The sequence below is a fragment of the Dreissena polymorpha genome, chromosome 3 (genome assembly GCF_020536995.1).
Source record: "Dreissena polymorpha isolate Duluth1 chromosome 3, UMN_Dpol_1.0, whole genome shotgun sequence".
Classification (NCBI taxonomy): Eukaryota; Metazoa; Mollusca; class Bivalvia; order Myida; family Dreissenidae; genus Dreissena; species Dreissena polymorpha.
The window spans coordinates 68,960,020-68,985,207 of record NC_068357.1 but is presented as its reverse complement, the minus strand read 5'-3'; the positions used below and the strand labels follow the sequence as shown (position 1 = coordinate 68,985,207).

Here is a 25,188-nt window from a genome sequence, read left to right as displayed (position 1 = left end):
TGTATCAAACATATTTGTACTATATTATGATGAAAACGTACATTTAGCCGACACCACACAAATAAACTTCAAGTAAACAGTATTTATATTTATTTTGGTCAGTTGGTTTTTAAGCCGTTTCAAACAGAATTTCAGTCGATCACGTCGGTCGGTTACCGGTATATTGCGTTGTATTTTTGAAATAATGGGAAACGTGTGCATAAGGCAGATCAATTTCGCGTGGCCAGTTGGATTTTTTTTACCGTTTTCAACCGAATTTCTGTCATATCGTGGCGGTCAGTTGTGTAACGTATCCTTTTTTAGATATTGGGAAGCGTGTTCTTTTAGATATTGGGAAGCGTGTTCTTTTAGATATTGAGAAGCGTGTTCTTTTAGATATTGAGAAGCGTGTTCTTTTAGATATTGGGAAGCGTGTTCATACGCTTACCGGTAAGTATCAAAACCAAAAAACCAACCAAGTTGGCATTCGGACTAAGTAAACCCGGAGCTTGATTAAAAACAAGAACAGGCTTTAGAACGAAATATAAGCTAACGATGGTTAACAGACAGTAGGTTAAAATACAAAATGAACAAGATGTGTTTGTGAAACACAATGTCCCCCTATATGATGTTTGACCTTGTAGGATGACCTTGACCTTGTGAAGGATGACCTTGACCTTTCACCACTCAAAATGTGCAGCTCCATGAGATACACATGCATGCCAAATATCAAGTTGCTATCTTCAATATTGCGAAAGTATTCATAAAATTAGCGATTTGGGCCACATATATTTGACCTCTGACCTTGAAGGATGACCTTGACCTTTCACCACTCAAAATGTGCAGCTCCATGAGATGCACATGCATGCCAAATATCAAGTTGCTATCTTCAATATTGCAAAAAGTATTCATAAAATTAGCGATTTGGGCCACATATATTTGACCTCTGACCTTGAAGGATGACCTTGACCTTTCACCACTAAAAATGTGCAGCTCCATGAGATGCACATGCATGCCAAATATCAAGTTGCTATCTTCAATATTGCAAAAGTATTCATAAAATGAGCGATTTTGGCCACATATATTTGACCTCTGACCTTGAAGGATGACCTTGACCTTTCACCACTCAAAATGTGCAGCTTCATGAGATACACATGCATGCCAAATATGAAGTTGCTATCTTTAATATAGCAAAAATTATTGCAAAATGTTTAAGTTGGCGCAAACAGACCAACAGACAGACCAACCAACAGCAGACCAACAGACAGACAGGGCAAAAACAATATGTCCCCCACTACTATAGTGGGGGACATAAAAAGGCAAAACTAACATGGGGCATATAACCGCTAATTTGCTGAGTGATATTGGTCTAAGAGGGGCTCAATTCAAGACATGTTTGGTGGGCCAGTTTTTAAAGATGAACACAAAGCGGAAAGATTTACAAAAATACATTTTTATTTCAAAACAGAACAATCACATAACAAATTAGCCTACAAACCAGTCAAAGCATAACAGTAAACAATGAACAACGTTTTAGTTATTTCAAAATTATAAGAATAAATTAAACACGGGTACATAGTTGACGCTGGTTTGTTTCTTTAGAAATACTAACCATGACATAATCCATGGAAGAAACGTTGAACCAATTTAAACATGCTAAAAATGCATTTTGGATTGGAAGATATTTAATAAACTAAATAACTAAATAGTGGAACAGAGCATTTTAAGAACTGTTCACTAGTTTCTTTAAGTTGCATTATTTACCATTATTGTATAACAGGGGGGGGGGGGTATTCAAATTAAGGACATACATGTGCACCTGAAATAGTAATCTTACTTTTCTGGATTTTACAAGATACATGATTGCGTTGTTTCTATATCCCTTCAGTACATAAATAGCAAAATCCACTTGAGAATAAATCTCACAATTGAAATAATACAAAATAAGAGTTTATATACGTCAGCACCAGTATTTGTCTTCTGGATTTGCAGATTCATAACATAAACAAGGGCTGTTTGTAAACCATGCATGCCCCCATAAGGGCTGTCAGTTGTAGTGGGAGCCATTGTGTGAATACGTTTTTTGTCACTGTGACCTTTGACCTAGTGACCTGAAAATCGAAAGGGGTTATCTGCCAGTCATGATCAATGTACCTATGAAGTTTCATGATCCTAGGCCTAATCATTCTCAAGTTATCATCAGGAAACCATTTACTGTTTCGAGTCACTGTGACCTTGACCTTTGACCTAGTGACCTGAAAATTAATAGGGGTCATCTACCAGTCATGATCAATGTACCTATGAAGTTTCATGATCCTAGGCATAAGTTCTTGAGTTGTCATCCGGAAACCATTTTTCTGCTTTGGGTCACCGTGACCTTGACCTTTGACCTAGTGACCTGAAAATCAATAGGGGTCATCTGTGAGTCATGATCAATGTATCTATGAAGTTTCATGATCCTTGGTGTAAGCATTCTTGAGTTTTCATACGGAAACCATTTTACTATTTCGAGTCACTGTGACCTTGACCTTTGACCTAGTGACCTGAAAATCGATAGGGGTCATCTACCAGTCATGATCAATGTTCCTATGAAGTTTCATGATCCTAGGCCAAAGCATTCTTGAGTTATCATCCGGAATCCATTTTACTATTTCAAGTCACTATGACCTTGACCTTTGACCTAGTGACCTGAAAATCAATAGGGGTCATCTGCCAGTCATGATCATTATACCTATGAAGTTTCATGATCCTAGGCCTAAGCGTTCTTGAGTTATCATCCGGAAACCATCTGGTGGACGGACCAACCAACCGACGGACCGACATGTGCAAAACAATATACCTCCTCTTCTTCAAAAGGGGGCATAATAAATGTTATGGCCTGACACGAGTTTTATTGTACTTTTTATATTCTAAGGGAGAGCATCAACAAGAACAACTTAACAGATCCACAAAGAGTTGTCCATCTTTATCTGCATTTGCTTTAGGTTTCCTACATAGTTGCATTCAGAAAGTTCAGTAACTCTTCCCTGTTCTTGTCCCTCTGCAAACATTAAACAAACAAATCATATTGTATAATTACCTTTTCAGACAAACAATCTCAGTTGTGTAAGAACGTCTACCAGTATTTTCTGTAACTCATAGTCCATACACAGATATTCAGGTCACTGATAATCAACAGATCTGCTAAATAAAATACCTACCAAAGTGAACGTTTAAAGGTCTTCTTCCCAGATTTTGGAATTTGCTCTAGTTCCTCATAAAATGCTATAAATGTATATATCATAACTGAGGAGATCTAGTATAAAACAAGAATATGGGCTGTGCTCTGGGAAAAGGGGGTTTAACGCATGTGCATAGTGTTGTCCAAGATTAGCCTGTGCAGTCTGCACATGCTTATCAGGGACAACACTTTCCACTTTTATGATATTTTTCCTTTAAAGAAAGTCTTTCCTTAGCAAAAATCCAGTTTAGGCGTAAAGTGTCGTCCCTGATTAGCCAGTGTGAATAGCACAGGCTTATCTGGGAAAACACTTTTCACACATGCATTAGACCACCTTTTCACAAAGCACGGCTCAATTTATGGAAAAAAATCGCCACATGGGCTTGAACCACTGACCTTTGGATTAAAAAGATCCACCATGGGGTCTGTCACTTAACAGTGTGCATTTATACTTAATATAAGCAATCCACCAATTGTCACAAAATATAACAAAAACAACACAAACAATCAGAGTTATTTATATTGTGTTTGTAACGCTTTATTATTTCATCAATTTCTAATGAAGATTTCTCAATAGATATTGTATTTTCAATATTAGTTTATGTCAGTGTTTTTTTGCACAATAAAGATACATTTGTTTTTTCTGAATCTATAACAAACAAGAGGGCCATGGTGGCCCTGTATCGCTCCACTGTTTTTTTTATGCGAAAAAAGCTTGCAATGCGCATGGGTTGAAATGTACTCAAGCATGTGACTTTCTCTTTCTATCACTCATCCCTAGGGCTGTCACGATACGCCGTGAGCGTACCGCGGTATATCGTGGTACGGCAACACTGTATCGCGGTACGTACCGCGATATTTTACAGAATATGTATCTGTGAAGAAAACAGCAGTATAACAAGTTTTACAAACTTTATTAAACTCAATAATCAGAAAACACTGGTATCATAGTATGACTAGAAACTGTAAAAGAAACTGTAATAAACTTGATAGAAGTAGTCATTGTTATTGTTCGCGTCTTTTTCTAAAATGTCCGCCATGTTGCTTACAATAGCTATGACTACGATCTGTGTAAATCGAACGCTTCAAGGGCATGTTCAAAATGCGGAGTCAGCGTATTGAAAATCCGTAGCGTTTTGACTCTTCCTCGACTTATTCAGAATCTTAAGATAACATGATTCGGAAGTGCCATGCTTTGAACGATTGATATACTAAAGACAGAAAATAAGAAATAGAATAAACATCTTTTGGATAATTATGAACTTATTTGCAAAGGAAATCTGTCCCTAATTCCAAAAAAGGTACGGACCCATACATCGCCGTATTTTAAACGTGAAAGTTAAACATCTACAAGTGGAAGCACTTGCTGGACCTTGATATTAACGGATTATTTATTTAGCCCTTTTGAACCGCTTCTACATTTTTCAAAACGATATCTATATCAAAATAATTATGTAATGTATTTATATCTGTGCTAATATAATAATATTAAAAAAACCGGTGCGGCAACGCTGTACCGCGGTGCGATTTTTTTCACAACATGCACCGCGATATACCGATGAATCGTGACAGCCCTACTCATCCCACTGGGTGCTTAAAGTTGGAAGGGTGAGCATTTTTATATATGGAAAATGTTACTAAGGTGTTAACTAAACAGACTAAAAAGCTCGGGAATTGTCACACAGGTCCTTTGCTTATAACGTAGGTGCATTTATCTCTCCAAAAGATATTGTCGTTCTTTCTATTTCATATATTTTTAGATGCTGAAGATCAAATCTACGCATGTTCTACAAGATTAATGAAAGTTCCATCATTCAATCATGAATCTTTTTCCAAAATTCCAAAAAGTGTTTGTGGGTTTCAAAGTTTCTGTTAGTTATATAGTTCATGACATATGCAAAATACCTAATGACGTAGATCACCTGAACTTTACTCACTCTTGAGGCATTAGTGAGTGTAGCAATATCGTTAACGTGGTGAAGAAATTGTTTATTGTACAAAGAAGATATTTGCCTGAGGAAACTTAAAGTTACGAGTTTTTCAGGTTCATGAGGTGCCGAAAGGCAGTAGGATTGTTATTACTTTGTAGAGCAGGCTTTTTCAACGTAAATGTTTATGAGACAAAAAATTGAATTATAATTCATCAAGATGTTGCGATTATGGCAAAACTACTTGCATATGGCGTGAGGTTTAAAGAGATATCATGACAAACAATTAGCTTGACCTAACTTCCTTTACTTTTTACATCTGATGTTGGTTACCTGTCATGTTTGTTTTTGAAAAATACTAGGATTGTCATATATTGAAATAAGGTATCTGACCTATTCTCTGATAGGTTGCTAGTAATAGACTTAGCGACAGTCATGTTATAAACAAGGGGATTGTTCATGGCATCGGTAGAATATACTTTTAATAGATACATCTTTTTTTAAGTTGAATTTCCTTACTTTTTTGCTACTGAATATTGAAATCACTTTATTTCAATGTAACAATTTGTTGTTAAGTTTATCTTGAACAAATATTTTTTGCAATCTGTTTATAAATCATAAAATGATTTTTTTTTTTTCATAAAATGATGTCATTCATTTTTTTTGGATAAATATAATATAACAAGAATTTTGAGAATGTTAACATAAAAGAACAAGGCTATTGTCAAGCAATATGGTTCCCTACCGGCTCCACCATTGTCAGAAATTCCACCATTTTCAGATTATTTTATTTTTGGTTGCCATTGCAACCACAATTTTTGATGTAGGAACAAAATGAAATGACGTGCATAATGTCCATATTGCCATCTATCCATGTTACAAGTTTCATGAACAAATTTTGAGCTTTTAAAGTTATCGCAGGATTCAGAAAACCACCATTTTCAGCATGTACTAACCATTTGGAGAAAACAAACTAAACAATACAAATTTTATATAAAATGTTATATACAAACAAGGTTAATGGACTAAATATAAACAAACACACTTGAGTGTTCTTCTTGTGTTAATGATGTATTAAACTGAATTAAATTAATATATTTAATTTGTTTACCTTTCAATACCTTGCATTTCACATCTTTAGTTCAATGCTATTTCAATTAACTGAACAGCGTGACAAACATAATAAAGCAGAATATGCATATGAATCTGTTTATACACAGATCCACTATCATATAAATCTAATCATGTTTGTCTATTTACATGTTCGAAAGATCCTCTTCTAAATTGTTTTACCTCGCAAGTAAACTGAACTCCAATTTGCAAACAGAAACACTGGTTTCCGTGACACAAATTCACTGTGCACATTTCTAAACAAAATATGTGTTTCTTGTATCTAAAACGTAGTCTTTTTCGTTGACAAACACATTTCATTATTCCTATCAAACTTTATGATGTCAGTCGTTAATTCGATTGGTTTTGTCATTTCAATAATCTTAATTATCGCTTTACAACAGCGCCATTTGCATACGAAATACCGAACACATTTTAAGAAACCGATTTTAATTGGAAGATTGGGAAATGACAGCCAATTATATCGCTCGTTTTAAAAATGCTTAGGCAGAATCTACTAGTGTAAAATGCGGAGAGATTTCGCGGGCCGCGGATATATTAAGCGTATGTTCATTTTTGTGACCCCGGGACAGGGTCAAATTTGACCCCAGGGGTATAATTTGAACAAACTAAGTAGAGAACTATTAAATGTCACTACATACCGAATTTGGTAGCCCTAGGCCCCACAGTTATGGACAATTAGATTTTTTAAGTTTGCACAAAATAGGCTTTATATAAGCATATGTTCAATTTTGTGACCCCCAGGGCAGGGTCAAATTTGACCCCAGGGGCATAATTTGAATAAATTTGGTAGAGGACTATTAGATGTCTCTACATACCAAATTTGATAGCCCTAGGCCCAATGGTTATGAACGAGAAAATTTTGAAAGTTTTCACAAAATAGGCCTAATATAAGCAATTTTGCAATTTTGTGACCCCAGGGAGGGGTCAAATTTGACCCCAGGGGCATAATTTAAACAAATTTGAAAGAGGTTCACCCAAGGAACATTTGTGAGAAGTTTTATCAGAATTGGACTTGTAGTTTAGGAGAAAAAGATGTTCAAAGAAAAAGTTAACGCACGCACAACGGACACAGGACCATGACATAAGCCCCGCTGGCCAGAGGCCAGCAAAGCTAAAAATTAGAAAATTGAAACTTCAACAATCTTTGAACAAGTCCCTCTAACGGCTACAATACTTTTTATTGAAAACATAGATCGACATCTGAATGCCACTTGAACCAATATAAGAATCATGCAGAAGTCAACCCGATGCCAACGTGACGAGTTTCAAACATTTGGGCCGTGCTCTGTAAAAAGGGGTTTTAACCCTTTGCATGCTGGGAAATTTGTCGTCTGCTAAAATGTTGTCTGCTGAATTTTTTTAATTAGCATTTTCTTCAATTTTTTTCAAAGAATACTATCAGAATAGCAAACAGTTTGGATCCTGATGAGACGCCACGTTCTGTGGCATCTCATCTGGATCCAAACTGTTTGCAAACGCCTTCAAAATTCGGTTCCAGCACTGAACAGGTTAATACATAAGGGTAAAGTGTTGTCCCAGATTAGCCTATGCAGTTTGCACAGGCTAATAAGGGACGACACTTTCTGCCTGATATGGATTTTCTACAAGAACAGTCTTCATTTCAAGGAACAAGAGGGCCATGATGGCCCTGTATCGCTCCACTGTTTTTTTATGCGAAAAAAGCGTGCAATGCGCATGGGTTGAAATGTACTCAAGCATGTGACTTTCTCTTTCTATCCCTCGTCCCACTTGGCGCTTAAAGTTGGAAGGGTGAGCATTTTTATATATGGAAAACGTTACTAAGGTGTTAACTTAACAGACTAAAAAGCCCGGGAATTGTCGCACAGGTCCTTTGCTTATAACGTAGGTACATTTATCTCTCCAAAAGATATTGTTGTTCTTTCTGTTTCACATATTTTTAGATGCTGAAGATCAAATCTACGCATTTGATTTGAAACAGATTCACAAGACCCATAGGAATCAAAATGCCTTAACCCTTTACCAAACGACACATTTTGGACTGTCCCAATTTGAAAGAGGTTGCAGACGACAATTTAATTGTAATGGAATATGAAGGAAATGATCAGGTAGGGTAGAAATAATTGTGATAAAAGGAGAAATTACTCATCTTGAGCAATTTCTCCTTTTATCACAATTATTTATAAAGTTGTCAGCTACAAACCCGTAAAATCCTGTTAGTGTTTGGTAAAGGGTTAATAATCTCTGGTTCCTTCTCAGAGCCTTTCACAAATTTATAACAAATACAATAGTAGCATCTTTCTTTGTAAACAATCATCTCAAAATATAATCAACAACCCACACATCCCTAAGACCAACAGGCCTGAGAATATTATGATAATCTAAAGATTATTTCTTTATATTTATAAATGTATTTAATAAAGTATACATTTGACTTCTAAGATCAATTCATAACTTATATGAAGAAAATTATCAAATGGTCAGAAATATATATATATGGATCATTGATATATGAATCATATCCACAATTCATGAGTCACGATGCCCAAATGGAACAATGAATCATTAGTAATTAAAAAGCAGCATATACGATAGTTAAGAACATTGCACATCATTAATTCCAACACCATCTCTTGGATACAAAGTTTGAGTTTACCATGCAGTATCATATATTGACTTTTCTTGAAATAATTATGTTCATGGAAGTTGTGTTTTTAAAATCAATAAGATATTATTAAACTGGTTTAAACACTACAAAAAAAGACATGAAATTAACATGTCATCAGAAATATTTTTATCCGGATATATGGTCACTTTCGACATATTTAAATAAAACCAGACTTTTTTCAGTTTATAAGAAAAAAATGCATAACACATGTTCTTACTTCAATTCCTTTGTAAGCAATCACCATCTGATCTAAAATGGCACTAAATGACAGAGTTTTATCTCATGTTTAAAAGATGTTGTTGGTCACAGCCACACAGCTGCAGTAATCACCCCTGGTAAAGGTCATATGTTCAGTTTTGTGACCCCCGGGGCAGGGTCAAATTTGAGCCCAGGGGAATAATTTGAACAAATTTGGTAGAGGCCTATTAGATGTCACTACATACCAAATTTAGTAGCCCTTGGCTCTATAATAAGGAACAAGAAGATTTTTAAAGTTTGCACAAAAATGGCCTTATTTAAGCATATGTTCATTTTTGTGACCCCCGGGGTAGGGTCAAATTTGACCCTAGGGGCATTATTTGAACAAACTAAGTAGAGAACTATTACATGTCACTTCATTGTACATACCAAATTTGGTAGCCCTATGCCATATGGTTATGGACAAGAAGTTTTTAAAGTTTTCCCAAAAAAGGCCTTATATAAGCATATGTTCAATTTTGTGACCCTTAAGGCAGGTTCAAACTTGACCCCAAGGGCATAATTTGAACAAACTTGGTAGAGGACTATAAGATGCCACTACATACCAAATTTGGTAGCCCTAGGCCCAATGGTTATGGATGGGAAGATTTGTAAAGTTTTCACAAAATAGACCCTATATAAGCATATGTTCAATTTTGTGACCCCCGGGGCAGGGTCAAATTTGACCCCAGGGGCATAATTTAAACAAATTTGGTAGAGGACGATTAGATGTCTCTACATACCAAATTTGATAGCCCTAGGCCCAATGGTTATTGAGGACAGGATTTTGAAAGTCTGCACAAAATAGGCCTTATATAAGCAAATTTTCAATTTTGTGACCCCTGGGGCATAATTTGAACAAATTTGAAAGAGGTTCACCCCAGGAACATTCCTGAGAAATTTCATCAGAATTGGACCAGTAGTTTAGGAGAAGATGTTTAAAGAAAAAGTCAACGCACGCACGGACGCACGCACGACGGACACAGGACCATGACATGAGCCCTGCTGGCCTCTGGCCAGTGGCGCTAAAAACACAACAAAAGTGGAAAGTATCATCCCTCTCACAGAGCGTGGCCGATATCAAATCTGGGCCGGACTTGGGGTACCTGTAAGTCAATCTTGGTTTTCTTGATCTTGCGTTGTATCTTCTTCCCTGACAGAGCACTCCTTTCTTCTTTATGCTTCTTATTTTTGTGCTTCTCTCTCATGAACTTAAGTTAAGAAGTTGAGAAAAAAAAAGCAAAATTGTTTCTTATAACAATCTTATCAAAATACAACCCAAAATGCATTCAAATTGATAAAACAATACCAATTTGGTAAATTTTTAAATCGTCTATTTCCAAACAAGCAATATCTGTTGATTCCCTTGGAGCAAATATGACAATTGAACAAAGCATATTCTAAATTAAATATTATTGTACAAAGTTTCTCATAAACATGTATGATGCAGAGTTGAAGAAACACTAATGCCCCTTGTGGAAGCCTTGTAATGAGTCACCCATTTAACCCTTTGCATGCTGGGAAATTTGTCGTCTGCTAAAATGTCGTCTGCAGAATTTCTAAAATTAGCATTTTCTTCGATTTTTTTCAAAGAATATTATCAGAATAGCAAACAGTTTGGATCCTGATGAGACGCCACGTTCTGTGGTGTCTCATCTGGATCCAAACTGTTTGCAAAGGCCTTCAAAATTCGGTTCCGGCACTGAAAGGGTTAAATTAGTCTAAGAGCATAAATAGGTCAATGTCAAGGTCAACACGAGGTCAGGTGACGAGAGTGAGTTGAGTGTTGATTGGTTAACTCTTTCCCACTTAGATACCTATTACGACGCATTTGTGGTCCCTTAGAAAGTTAAATTTATGGCCTTTCTTACTAGATTCAAATTTTTATGGCTTCATTTCCAACCCTTAGATACTGATGAGCAGCAAACAGCATAAAACCTGAACAGACTGCGAGTTCTGCGCAGGCTGTTCTGGTTAATGCTGTTTGCACATATCCATTTTTACACTTTGCTTCTAAGTGGAAAAAGGTTGAATGGTATCAAAGCATTTTAGTAAGAAGTATTGATGCTAAGCAAATGGTCAATTTGAGAATAATGACATTCTGTATTACTAACCCAATAATTTCCACCTTCTGTATTAGTCTAAAAAGTACTTCAATGTAAAGGTAAAAATAATGTCTGGAGATGAGGGTGTGGTGAGGGAGTTCACAGACAACATTCATTCAAGTATCAAAGCACTGTAGGAAGCATTAATGCTGCTGGATGAAATAAGAAACAGTCAGCGTGGGTTAACTCTTTCAGTGCTGGAACCGAATTTTGAAGGCCTTTGCAAACAGTTTGGATCCAGATGAGACGCCACAGAATGTGGCGTCTCATCAGGATCCAAACTGTTTGCTATTCTGATAGTGTTCTTTGAAAAAAAATCGAAGAAAATGCTTATTTTAGAAATTCAGCAGATGACATTTTAGCAGACGATAAATTTCCCAGCATGCAAAGGGTTAACCAAGTATATGGGCCGTCTGAATTTGAATAAGTCTTAGTCCAAAAGACGGTCATTGTCAATATCAAAATGAGTAAGGGGTGATGCGGGTGCGTTGAAAGTATGCAAGGCATCATCAATGCAAGTATCAAATAGATTTGTATCAAGGGGTATTGATGTTATTCCACAAGTGTCATTTTTAAATATCCAAACATTTTGACCTACTGTATTGGTTATTTGACCTTCTGAAATAGTTTAGGTTCAAAAGGTCAATCAATGTCAAGGTCAGAATGAAGTCAGGTAATGTTGATGTGTTCAAAAGACATCATCTAAACAAGAATCAAAGCATCGTTTGAAGCACTATTGATGCTAGACAAAACATGCCATTTTGGGTTAACCTTGTATCGACACAAAGACGGATGAAAAGACAGTGAGACAAGCGTACTTGCCAATGGCCATTTGCTTCCACCAATCAGAAGAAGTCAGGACAAATAAATACTTTGCAGTTAAATAAACATCAACTTTTGAACTCGCACCCTTTTAAATGCATTGAATGATGGTCTATTGAATAAGCTTTTAAATAAATACTTGTAAGGAAACATTTGGAATCAAAAATGGATGATTGACTGAGTATTGCTGAGAATTGAGTGAAGGGTATCACAATTTTGTCTTTGTTGCTAATTATTTGGTTATGACTGTTTAATTGTATCTTCATTGAATAATGAATCAATTTAATATAAACATTTTAGGCTTTAAAATAGAGTTTGCAATAATAGTCTTTTCAAATGTCATTGAACTTTTTTAACAACATATTTACTTATGAAGGGAACTTATTTCTATGCCACCGCCCCAATTTGTAACTCTTTTGGTAATAGTGTTACAATAGCTTATGGATTGTTATAAATAGGGTTATGTATTTAATTTAAAACTAAAAAAATATTGATGTTTGTTTGTCCACTCAACCAGTCAATGCTTGCAAATGAAACAACTGTAAAGAAATATTACTGAATGTATGACATTAAAAAAAACCCTAAGTTTTCCCCACCTGCGACAACTGTACCGGTCCTTTCTTTTCTCCACTTTTACGTCTTTTCTTGCTTTTCTTTTTCCTCTATGCAATATATGTCGATTCAACAGCAACGGTTGATACATGCCCGATGCGCACAGGAAGGGTATAGCAAGACGACACAGTTCGCCATCATGTGTGTAAATTGGCCCAATAGAATTGTCACCATTTCCAGAAGTGAGTGGAAATCCATTAAATGGAAAAAATATTGGTTAGTATGGGGAAATCTAATAACAAACAATAAAACATTACCTTTCAATTCACAAAACAGGCAAATGGACTTTTGTGCCAATACATTTATTTTTTGAGTACCATTTATAATAAAAGCACCTTTAATAGCAGGAAACATTGAATGTCTTGAATGTCAAACTACTATTGAGTACAAAGTATTCGTATAAAATATTCTAAAATCAATAGTACAACTTTTAGTACCGTATTGATAATGTTTTATTTATGTTGAAACCTTACATTAAAATTATGCATAGCTTTTATTAAAGACGTGTAAACACTATGTCAAATTCCAGTCAAATTTATTACAGGTTACTACAACACTTGTTCTAGTCTGAGACAATGTCTTCCAATTGTAATAAAATTTACAGGTAATAAAATCCAGTTTTAAGCAGCATTACATTTAAATTTCTTCAAAGCTACAACAGAAAGAATGAAGGACAAAACAGATATTTGTTTATAGAAGTTTATAACAAGTACCTCATGCTTTTCTTTACTTTTGCTCTTCTGTCTCTTTTTGTGTGAATGTTCTAAAATACAAAATTGCTTAACAGTCAGACGGAACACAATTTTTTAATTACAAGAAATCCAATGACAAAATATTATAATGTCTGGAGATATGACACTTTTGGAAATGACTGGTTAGAAAGTCTTAAAGTCTTAAATATTCATTGTATGTTGTGTTTTTAGCTGGGCATTTCTAAGCTATTCTACTTACCCCGGCATAGATATCAGTGTCCGAGCCAAGGAAAGGTTTTTCAATAAGCTAATTTCTCAAGAATGGCTTAAAAGATGTTATAACAAGAGTGCCAAACTGATACAAGATACGCCCGTTCAAAGGTTTTGAACACCATGCTCAATGCTTGAAATGCACTAAGTGACCTCGAGACCTAGTTATTGACTGGGCATGACCCATATTTGAACTTGACCTAGAAATCATTTAGACGTAACATCTCACTAAATTCGGTGAAGATCAGATGAAAACTACTTCAATTAGAGAGCAGACACCATGCTAAATGCTTGAAATGCACTAAGTGACATCGTGACCTCGTTTTTGACCCTGCATGACCCATATTTGAACATGACCTACATATCATCTAGACACAACTTCTGACCAAATTAGGTGAAGATCGGATGAAAACTACTTTGTCACAGACGTGATGAATACCCCCACATGTCGCATTGACACATAATATTTTGCATGTCGTCTTCACAAAAAACAGCAGACACCATACTCAATTTTTAAAACGCACTAAGTGACCCCTTGACCTAGTTTTTGACCCAGAAAGGCCCATGTTCTAACTTGGCCTTAAGATCATCTCCATAAAACTTCTGACCAAGTTTGGTTAAGATTGGATGTAAACTACTTGAAATAGAGAGCGGACACCATGCTGAATGTTAAAAAACGCACTAAGTGACCCCGTGACCTAGTTTTAGGCCCCGAATGGCCCATGTTCAAACTTGTCCTAGAGATCATTTAGATAAAACTGATGACCAAGTTTGGTGAAGATTGGATGAAAACTACTTGAATTAGAGAGCGGACAACATGGTGAGGTTTAAAACACACTAAGATACCCCGTGACCTAGTTTTTGACCCATATTCAAACTTGACCTAGACATCATCTAGATACAACTTCTGACCAAGTTTGGTGAAGATTGGATGAAAACTACTTGAATTAGAGAGCGGACAACATTGTGATGTTTAAAACGCCCTAAGTGTCCCCGTGACCTTGTTTTTGACCCGGCATGACCCATATTCAGACTTGCTCTAGACATTATCAAGATATAACTTCTGACCAATTTTGGTGAAGATTAGATAAAACTACTTGAATTAGAGAGCGGACAACATGGTGAGGTTTAAAACAAACTAAGTGACCCCATGACCTGGTTTTGACCCGGCATGGCCCATGTTCGAACTTGACCTACACATCACCTAGTTACAATTTCTGACCAAGTGTGGTGAAGATCGGATTTAAACTACTTGAAATAGAGAGCGGACACCATGCTCAATGTGTAAAACGTACTAAGTGACCCCGTGACCTAGTTTTTGACCCGGCAAGGCCCATGTTCAAACTTGGCCTTAAGATCATCTAGATACAACTTCTGACCAAGTTTGGTGAAGATCGGATGAAAACTATTGAATTAGAGAGCGGACAACATGCTGAATGTTTAAAATGTACTAAGTGACCCCGTGACCTAGTTTTTGACCCGGCAAGGCCCATGTTCATACTTGGCCGTAAGATCATCTAGATACAACTTCTGACCAAGTTTGGTGAAGATTGGATGAAAACTATTTGAATTAGTGAGCGGACAACATTGTAATATTTAAAACGCCCTAAGTGACCCTGTGGCCTTGTTTTTGACCCTTCATGACCCATATTCAAACTTGCTCTAGACATTATCAAGATACAACTTCTGACCAATTTTGGTGAAGATTGGATAAAAACTACTTTAATTAGAGAGCCGACAACATGGTGAGGTTTAAAACACACTAAGTGACCCTGTGACCTAGTTTTTGACCCGGCATGGCCCATGTTCGAACTTGATCTACACATCATCTAGTTACAACTTCTGACCAAGTGTGGTGTAGATCGGATTTAAACTACTTGAAATAGAGAGCGGACACCATGCTCAATGTGTAAAACGTACTACATGTAAGTGACCCTGTGACCTAGTTTTTGATCTGGCATGGCCCATGTTCGAACTTGGCCTTCAGATCATCTAGATAAAACTTCTGACCAAGTTTGGTGATGATCGGATGAAAACTACTTGAATTAGAGAGCGGACAACATGCTGAATGTTTAGCACTAAGTGACCTGTGACCTGGTTTTTGACCCGGCAAGGCCCATGTTCGAACTTGGCCTTAAGATCATCTAGATACAACTTCTGAGCAAGTTTGGTGAAGATGGGATGAAAACTACTTGAATTAGAGAGCGGACAACATGCTGAATGTTTAAAACACACTAAGTGACCCCGTGACCTTATTTCGACCCGGCAAGGCCCATGTACGAACTTGGCCTAGACATCATGTAGATACAACTTCTGACCAAGTTTGGTGAAGATCGGGTGAAAACTACTTGAATTAGAGAGCGGACACTTAATACGGACTGACCGACCGACAGACAAGTTCACTCCTATATACCCCCCTAAACTTTGTTTGTGGGGGTATAATTATAGATCAATTTAATCTTAGAAATTAACATCTGCACTTTATAGGCAGGTGCTTGTTTCTGGAGAATGGCCTGCCGGCACACGGATTTCTTTCAAACATAAAATATATACGCTTCATATTCAAATGACAATATTGGTCAAGGTCTGTAATTCTAGGTTGAATATAAACTTATATTTGCTTAGACACTAGATGCATGTAGGTAAAAGTAGCTAGTCTTGCATACTGTGCACTTGAAATGAAACTTGATACATAGATTCCTTATATTCAAGGACTCAACTTAAGGTGTGAAAAAAGTCAAGGTAACTGATTCTTAATACATGTACCTAAAGAACTGATTCTAAATACCTAAAGAACTGATTCTAAATACCTAAAGAACTGATTCTAAATCCTAAAGAACTGATTCTAAATACCTAAAGAACTGATTCTAAATACCTAAAGAACTGATTCTAAATTCCTAAAGAAGTCTAACACTTAGACCACTCGGCCATCTGTGCTCTTACAATGAGTGATGTATGTTATACTCTATCAGGGGTGTCAATTGGCCCAAATTTGAAATCCGGAAAATTAAGCCGTAGGATAAAGTGAAGAGAGGGCCCAACCCCCCGAGCCCTAGCTTATTGTTCTTTTTTTATAGTCTTTCTAGGTGCAATTTCTGGTGAGTACAATGCGAAGTATTATAAACCAAACCATCCGTAACACCGCAGGTGTATTTGTCATTCTAAACAAATGATATTAAGAACTTCGAAATGTAATTAACAAACCAGCGTATCCGAAAACGACTTTCCGAAAACATGTCGCGATACATCATTTGCAAATGAAATTAAATATGCATATCGTTTGACTGCAGAAAATGAAAACCAGTAACCTAGCAAATACGCAGTCAATATATAATTTGATTAACATATTGTTTTAAAATATGATATTGCAGTGCCTTTACTTTGCCAGTGCCTGCTCATGTCAGTGCCAGCCGCTTACCAATCAGAAATCAATAAATAAAATCGGTACCAAGCGCAAATGTCCGGAATGCCGACGATGCTATAACAATATTCGTTCTGAAATGATCCCGCACTAAAAGAATTTTGTCCCTACCCCCACCCGCCTTAAACAAACTCATCGGATTTACATTCACATCAAAATCAACCCTGGACGGCTCAAATCCGGATTTCCGGAATAATCCGGAAAATTGACAACCCTGTCTATATATAAGTAATCCTCAAAGTGTCACAAAATATAACGACAACAACAACAGAACTCTCCAAATTATTCAATCGTTTCGCATGGCAAGGCTTTATTACTTTCAGGATTTTAAATTGTCAAAAGATGCATATAATGGATATTTTAGAGCATGGTAATTGTTCAGTATTACTGTTTCCTCACAAATATCATAACTTCAATGAAAATTTGCTAATCTGAAACATTTTTTTTAACTTTGTAAATTTACCAAAACATAAAAAGGCCCCTTTAGGTTAACAGTCAAAGTCATTGTTACTAAATATTTGGTGAACATTGTTAAATTAATTGTATAAGCTTTGTACAAAATTTATTACCGGCTGATGAATCTGAGTCAGTCGAATCTGAAGATGATGTAGATGAAGATGAGGAGGAAGAGGAAGAAGAATCTGATGATGATGATGAACTGCTGGATGAGTCTCTACTTCGATGTTTTCTTTTCCTTTTTGAAACTGAAATATGCATAAACAAAAACCAAAACAATTTTGATGTCTTAGTGGTTCACAGAAGTGAAAATACCAGTTTTAATGCTTGTGGATCACCATGTTTTTATTATTGAAAGTAATTGCAGTACTAAAGAAATCTGCATCCATATGACACAGAAGACACCACAGGACATATGATCAAATGTGCATGAAAAATCGCCATGTTATGATGACAATTAAAGGGGCCTTTTCACAGATTTTGGCATTTTTTTTACTTATTCATTAAATGCTTTATATTGATAAATGTAAACATTGGATCATAAAAGCTCCAGTAAAAAATCAAGAAAAAAATTAAAAAAAGGAAAAGAACATTGCCCGGAGCAGGTTTCGAACCAGTGACCCCTGGAGTCCTGCCAGAGTCCTGAAGTAAAAACGCTTTAGCCTACTGAGCTATTCCGCCGAATACACATTCTTGACGTATTTTATACCTTATATAAGCAATCTTCGTAGTTTCACAAAATTTAACGACAAAAACAGAACTTTCCAAATTATTCAATTGTTTCGCGTTGCAACGCTTTATAATTTTTAGGTTTTAAAATCGTCAAAAGATGCATATAATGGCTATATTAGAGCATGGTTAATGTTCAGTATTACTGTTTCCTCACAAATATCATAACTAAAACGAAAACTTACGAATCTGATACAACTTTTTTCAATTTTGTCAATTTACCAAAGCGTGAAAAGATCCCTTTAATGGTGTAAAACCAATTTCAAAATCTTGTTATGCACAACATAGTCTCTTATAATTTCTGCTTTAACTACACACAGAATGTCTTTATATGTAAGTGAAAATATCTGTTATTTTAATTTATAACAAGTTATACAATATAAATGTATCGAGTTTTTCATAATTTTTTCTTTATATAATATTCTAAAACTAAAAAAGTCTTACAATGCTTTACTTTGTATTTATTTATTGGTATTACTTAGTGCATTTGGTTCATCTCTTGATGCAGAGGAACTACATGTACTTCCAATGCTGTGCTTTCTTTCATCTGGCCTATGCAGCCTCCTTATATCATGGTCTTCTGAAATAAAGTTCATTTAGAAAATTGAACACCTTCAAATCAGAACCCCATAACTCATGTTTGGACACAGACAAATAAACTATACATTTTACATCTGATAAAAAGACAAAGGCTGATGAAAGGTGAAACCAGTCACAGTTAAAAAACATTTCCAAAATGATCATTATTTGTTTAATGTAAATGCCACTCGCTTTCCTGTTTCCAGCCATATCAGCAAGAAAGTGATTAGCGTTTATTTCGTATTTATATTTGCTCTTTATCTTGTCTTTACTGGCTGCAAATTGTCTGTAATTTTGTAACCCACAAATAAATTTCCATGGTGTGAATGCCTGATAAAATAAGTACCGTAATTACTCCATGTTTTCGGACACTCTAAGTTTTCGGACACCCCCTTTTTTAGCAAAAATAATTATTTTCGTGACTCTTTATTTTCGGACACACGAGTTTTCGTCCGTTATTTATGTCTCTAAGTTATCGGACAGTATATTTTACAGCCCTATTTTACCAAATTTCGAACCTGTTTTCGATATCTAATGACACTTCGATCATGTCGTTTTACAACCAGATAAACATCATAAAACATTGCGGGTGCATGCCTGAGGGCAATGGACCATTACATTTGCGTTATTGGGTAAATAACCTAGTAAACCGGTATTAAACAATGGTTTCGCCCGATAGCATAAGCGTTATGACAATTACCAGGGGTAGTGCCAATTACTAGTAACATTTCAATTATCTACCGCAATGGTACTATCCCTTCTCAGTAAAATAACTGTGACAAATACTAAATGTTTCAAATTGTGATGCACCCTATTACAAGTTTTACGAACAATCGAAGGTGTTACACAACAACTATCGGAAATGAACAAACAAAATATTCATAGTTTGCTTTTTTTATTGCGCTAATTACTGGTTCATACAAGCATGTATCGGTACATCACATGCTCATTTTTGAACTCGTTGGTCAAAGTACAACCTTGAAGTAATTTTCTGTCAAATAAATTAAGCATTTACAATTATTTAAAATGCAGTGCAAACATGTATAACTGTAATTTATACTATACGGCATGGTATTTTACAAGCGCGTGCTATTACCGGTAGTCGTTGATACAATTGACGCTATTTTCGGACACTTCCATTTTCGACTCTAAGTTTTCGGACACCTGTATTTTGTTAATATTTTTTGTATCCAAGTTTTCGGACACGAAAAAAAAAAAATAATTTAAGTGTCCGAAAACATAGTGTTATTACGGTAATTTGCAGATAAATCGCTGATAAGGAGTCTTGCGCACTATTGTTGTGAAATGGTTTGTTAATAGGTGGCTATAAAGGTACAAGCGATGGTAAATTTAAGCCAGAAAGAGCTTCAATAGCAAACTTGTGAACTTATAGAATGTACGCCGTTTTTTTTACAAATGTCAAATTAAGGCCACTCAACTATGAAAGTTTGAACTAGCTTAAGAAACTTCAGCGTACAGTTTATATAGTATTGACAGACCTGTACGCTGAAGCTAACCCCGTATCGAAAGTCAACCAGAGTCGTAACATATTTATGTCACGATATAAATCAAAGAAAGCTCATTTTCTTGGATACATTTCTACATATATTGGTGAATGAATATAAATTACTGCATCGAGGAATATTTTAAGGTTCAAATGTTTCAAATGCATCTTACAATAGATGAAAATTACTCTCATCAGTCTTAAATTCACAATTTTGACGCCATTGTCGCTTTGTCACGTGACGAGTTTTCATTTGGATACTTTCGGATCGACCTTGACATTTTACGCTGAAATTGTAAACATCACTTTCGTTTTCTAAAATCTATTATTTGTGATTAACAACTTACGTCTGGTGGATCATAAGACTGATTTCATTGTGAATCAGGTAGTTTTATATAATATTTACTTTGACTTTGTATTGACACTACAATTTGTTTACAAAATAAGCCAGAATAATTAAAATACCGGGAAAAGTCATTCTGAATTTGAAAACACTTGAGCACATGGTTTGTTACTAAAAATAGAAATAACGTCATATGACCGTGAAATCTCGGGAGATGCGCATTTCAAGAAAGTCTGTCACATCGCTGTTTTTCGTTATATGGAAGAGCAGAATAGATACATTTTAAATGTTTAAGATAGCATTTTGTGAAAGAATATATCAGTTAAATGTGAAAAATGTCAATCTTTCCAATCAAGTGGTTGATTTGGGCCAACAACTGCATTTAAAAGCTGTTTTGGACCGGTCTTTGTTAACTGTCAACTTTTCGGGAATTTCTGGTTGACTTTCCTAATGGGGTTGGTCCATAACTATAAAGTCGCTCCAGTCAAAAATCATAAAAAGCGACATTTAAAGTTATGGTAGCCAGAACTAAGTTTGAACAAGATATTTATCACAAAGACAAAGTTGAAGAGAAGGCTTCAGGAGATAGGTTCTTAGGTTCGGACGGATGAAAAAGTGCAAACCTTAATTCCTACAAATGATAATTATAAACATCTTTAAACAATCAAAAGTACTTCTCATGCAGTCCATATGGCATAGTGCAGAAAAGTTGGTTTGGGAAACAGGCCGTACATTCCACCGATTGCCAAATACGAGAATTTTACAAAGCTTCGAGTTACTTATATTTTCATTCTTATTCCAAGGCAGCTTAACGGCCGACATGTTTTCCGGCGTCAAAACAAGTTCACAATATAATAAAAGCATGCCAATGAAACAATGATTCAACAAGGTAACCAAAAGTTGAATATAAAGCGGAAAACCTTACCTGCCATTTTCTTTGCGGTTACAACACACTATAAGTTCTAAACTATGTTTCCTGAAGTTTGCTTACAATGCAAAACTGTTTACGAACTTATAGGGGATGACATGGTGTAGATGCATATCGGTGGCCTTTCTGTCAAAATGTTGACTCTCTGTTCATTCTCCGCTGCCTCTCTGTAATAAACAAGAAAAATGGATGATCGTAATTCACTAAACAGTAAATAAAATCTAAAATTAAAACCCTTAAACACATTTGTGCATAAACAGAGGTCGTCTATGAGTTCTCTGGAGCGCACTGGCAATGGTTTTAATATAGTTGTTCGTTCAATTTAATAATCTTTAACATTCATATTTACATCCATTAATAATTTTCACATATGCTTGTTAGCATTTCATCAAGCAGAGAAATGTTAAAAAATAACACTACACTCGATTATCAAGCAAATATTAAGTTTCTTGATAATAATTTTCGTTAGATTTTAATAACATTACATTTTAATAACATTTTCCCATTGTGGAAAGCAATTAAGTTATTAAATAATAAAAGGTTAATAGGAGTCAAACTACAATTTTAAAATAGACGGTCTATTGTGTTTATAGATTCAGCTTACACCAGTAACACCCCGAGAGTGAAGAATCAACGGGGTTTTCAGATATACCACCAAGAAACCCACAAATTCATAATTACAAATCCAAATTGAACATTCTCTGTATCAACTGCCAATCGATAGCGAACAAAAAACTGGAGTTCCAAAACTTGATCCACACACGCGTACCAGACATCATCGCCGCAACAGAATCCTGGCTGACTAAGGACCACTACAACAGTGAAATCTTCCCCGAGTCATTAGGCTACAAAGTCTTCCGAAGGGATAGAGTCAAAGGAAAAGGCGGTGGAGTCTTCATACTGACTAAAGACACCATTCTCTCATCTGTACTGACTAAATTAACACTGATTGTGAGATCCTATGGATCAAAATACCAATAAAGGGAAGTCAGCCACTCAATGTCGCAGCCTACTACAGACCACATGAGTCTGACATGGAAAGCCTTATCGAGCTAGAGAAATTCCTTGCACTGGCCAGTAAGGTCAAAGGACCAAAACTCATCCTAGGTGACTTCAGTTTCCCCAAACTCCTTTGGGATACAGATCACACACCATCCCGTAAACCAGGATGCAGCACCTCCTCTGTATATGACAAATTTCTCGAGGTCATAGAAGACTTTAGCCTCACCCAGATGGTGAACGAAAGTACTCGGCAAGGAAACATTCTGGATCTGTTCCTTACCACAAACCACACCCTTGTTGACAGAGTTGAGATAGTACCAGGAATCTCAGATCATGATATTGTCTCTGCAACTGTCAAAGCAAGGCCTACAATCCTCAAACAGATCCCCAGAACCTGCCGTCTCTATAAAAAGGCAAACTGGCCTGAATTTAGGGAATACATACAGGATGCTACCCAAAAAACCCTCCTGCAAGCGGACACACTTACCATCGAGGAACTCTGGAGTCGCTTCAAATCCATGATAGAGGATGGTATCTCCAGCTTTGTCCCGACCAAACAAATTGGGTCCAAAAAGTCTCTCCCATGGGTCACAAAAGAAATCAAAAAGCTTATCCACAAGAGAGACATGCTCTTTGCCAAATACACAAAATACAAAACAAAACAAAATCACAGTCCAACCTGGCAAAAAGTTAAAAATCTAAAAACACTCATTAAAAATAAAACCAAAAAAGCCTACAACTCCTACTTGGAAGGTATCCTGGACATCGCAGCGAACAACACTGAGGATGGCAAATTTTCCTCAAAGAAGCTGTACACCCTCCTAAAAAGCTCAAAACAAGATTAAGAAACTATCTCTACCCTAAAAGACCAAACTGACTGGAACCCTTAAATCCGAAAACAAAGAAAAGGCAAACATTTTGAATAGACAGTTTCAGTCTGTATTCTCAGGTACCACTCCCCTATCTCTGAAGCAGTCCTGCTTGCAGAAGCTACGCAGATGGATACCTCGTCAGTTCCTCTGCTATCCCCAGATGGAGGACATCTCCATCAGTAAAGTGGGCATCCTCAAACTCCTAGGCAACCTCAAGGTAGACAAAGCGGCAGGCCCAGACCAGATTAGACCAGTGGTACTAAAGGAACTACGACATGAACTTTCTGACTTTATCAACATTCTTTTTCATAAATCCCTGTCAACTGGTGAGATCCCACGTGAATGGGCCAAGGCAAATGTATACCATGTCTATAAGAAAGGAGACACCAGTGACCCAGCAAACTATCGTCCTAATTCTCTGACCTGTATCCTTTGTAAAATCCTGGAACATGTAGTTGCTTCTCATCTTTCCAAGCACTTCAGCACCCACAACATTCTGTACGAACTTCAGCACAGCTTTCGAGACCGACGCTCCTGTGAGACACAACTGATTGAGTTAACGGACCAGCTTGTCAACAACCTAGCAACAGGCCGCCAAACTGATCTCATCCTTCTTGACTTCAGTAAGGCCTTAGACAAGGTAAACCATCTAAAACTTCTCTATCTCCTCCAAGAATATGGCGTCTCCTCTCAGGTTCTAGGCTGGACCCGTTCCTTCCTCTTTGGCAGAAGTCAGACAGTTGTATTGGATGGTGAGTGCTCCACAGAAGTCCCAGTAACCTCTGGTGTCCCCCAAGGCTCTGTCCTTGGACCACTTCTCTTTCTTATATATATAAACCAACTCCCTTCTTCCGTCACTAAATCCAACGTTCGCCTTTTTGCAGACGATACGGCTATTTACCTCACTGTAAACTCTCCCTCAGATTGTGCATCTCTGCAACAAGACCTAGACAAGCTTCAGGAATGGGAACAAGAGTGGGACATGGAATTTAACCCATCCAAATGCCAGGTCCTACACATCACAAGGAACCACAACGTCATTGAACACAGTTACTTTCTCCATGGCCAAGCTCTTGAGTCCGTCTCTGATGCTAAATATCTTGGACTCGATCTCTCTTCTGACCTCAGCTATAATACACACATTGACAGAATCACCAACAATGCAAACAAATCACTAGGCTTCATTAAAAGGAACATCACAACACATAATAAAAAGGTACGAGAACTCGCATACAAGTCTCTGGTCCGACCACAAGTTGAATACGCTTCCACTGTCTGGAGCCCATGGACCAAAACTGCCATCAATACAGTGGAAAGAGTGCAGAACCGGGCTGCACGCTGGGTGCAGCGAGATTACTCTCCCTTTTTCAGTGTCTCGGCCATGGTACAAGATCTAGGCTGGAGATCGCTCGCAGATCGTAAAAATGACAGCAAACTCATCATGTTCTACAAAATCTATCACAACCTTGTTGCCATACCTCTCCCACAATATGTAAAAGCACCAATCCGCTTCACTAGACACATGCACCCACTGTATCTACAAAAGATACAGACAGGATCACTCTACCACTATTACTCCTTTTTCCCACACAGCATCACACTATGGGACAAGCTCTCAGCTGATATCGCTACCCTATCCGATATTGAAAAGTTCAAGAGGGCAGTGGTAAATGTGCGGTACTAGTCTGTTAAATGATGTTTTTAACCC

The 25,188-nt window shown here is 36.6% G+C and overlaps 2 protein-coding genes across 3 annotated transcripts in view; one reads left to right on the top strand and one right to left on the bottom strand.

Moving 5' to 3' along the window:
- The window catches only part of LOC127874644 (sushi, von Willebrand factor type A, EGF and pentraxin domain-containing protein 1-like), a 496,927-nt gene that overhangs the window by 427,988 nt on the left and 43,751 nt on the right, over positions 1–25,188 (top strand). The window lies entirely within an intron of this gene.
- On the bottom strand, positions 1,417–21,694 carry LOC127874654 (corepressor interacting with RBPJ 1-like). The gene is made up of 7 exons (XM_052419129.1): positions 21,604–21,694; positions 18,731–18,832; positions 17,637–17,771; positions 13,398–13,447; positions 12,669–12,734; positions 10,252–10,356; positions 1,417–3,019 (listed from the first exon to the last, which is right to left on the bottom strand). The coding sequence occupies exons 1-7, from the start codon at positions 21,608–21,610 to the stop codon at positions 2,969–2,971; spliced, it is 516 nt and encodes a 171-aa protein (XP_052275089.1). The 5' UTR covers positions 21,611–21,694; the 3' UTR covers positions 1,417–2,968.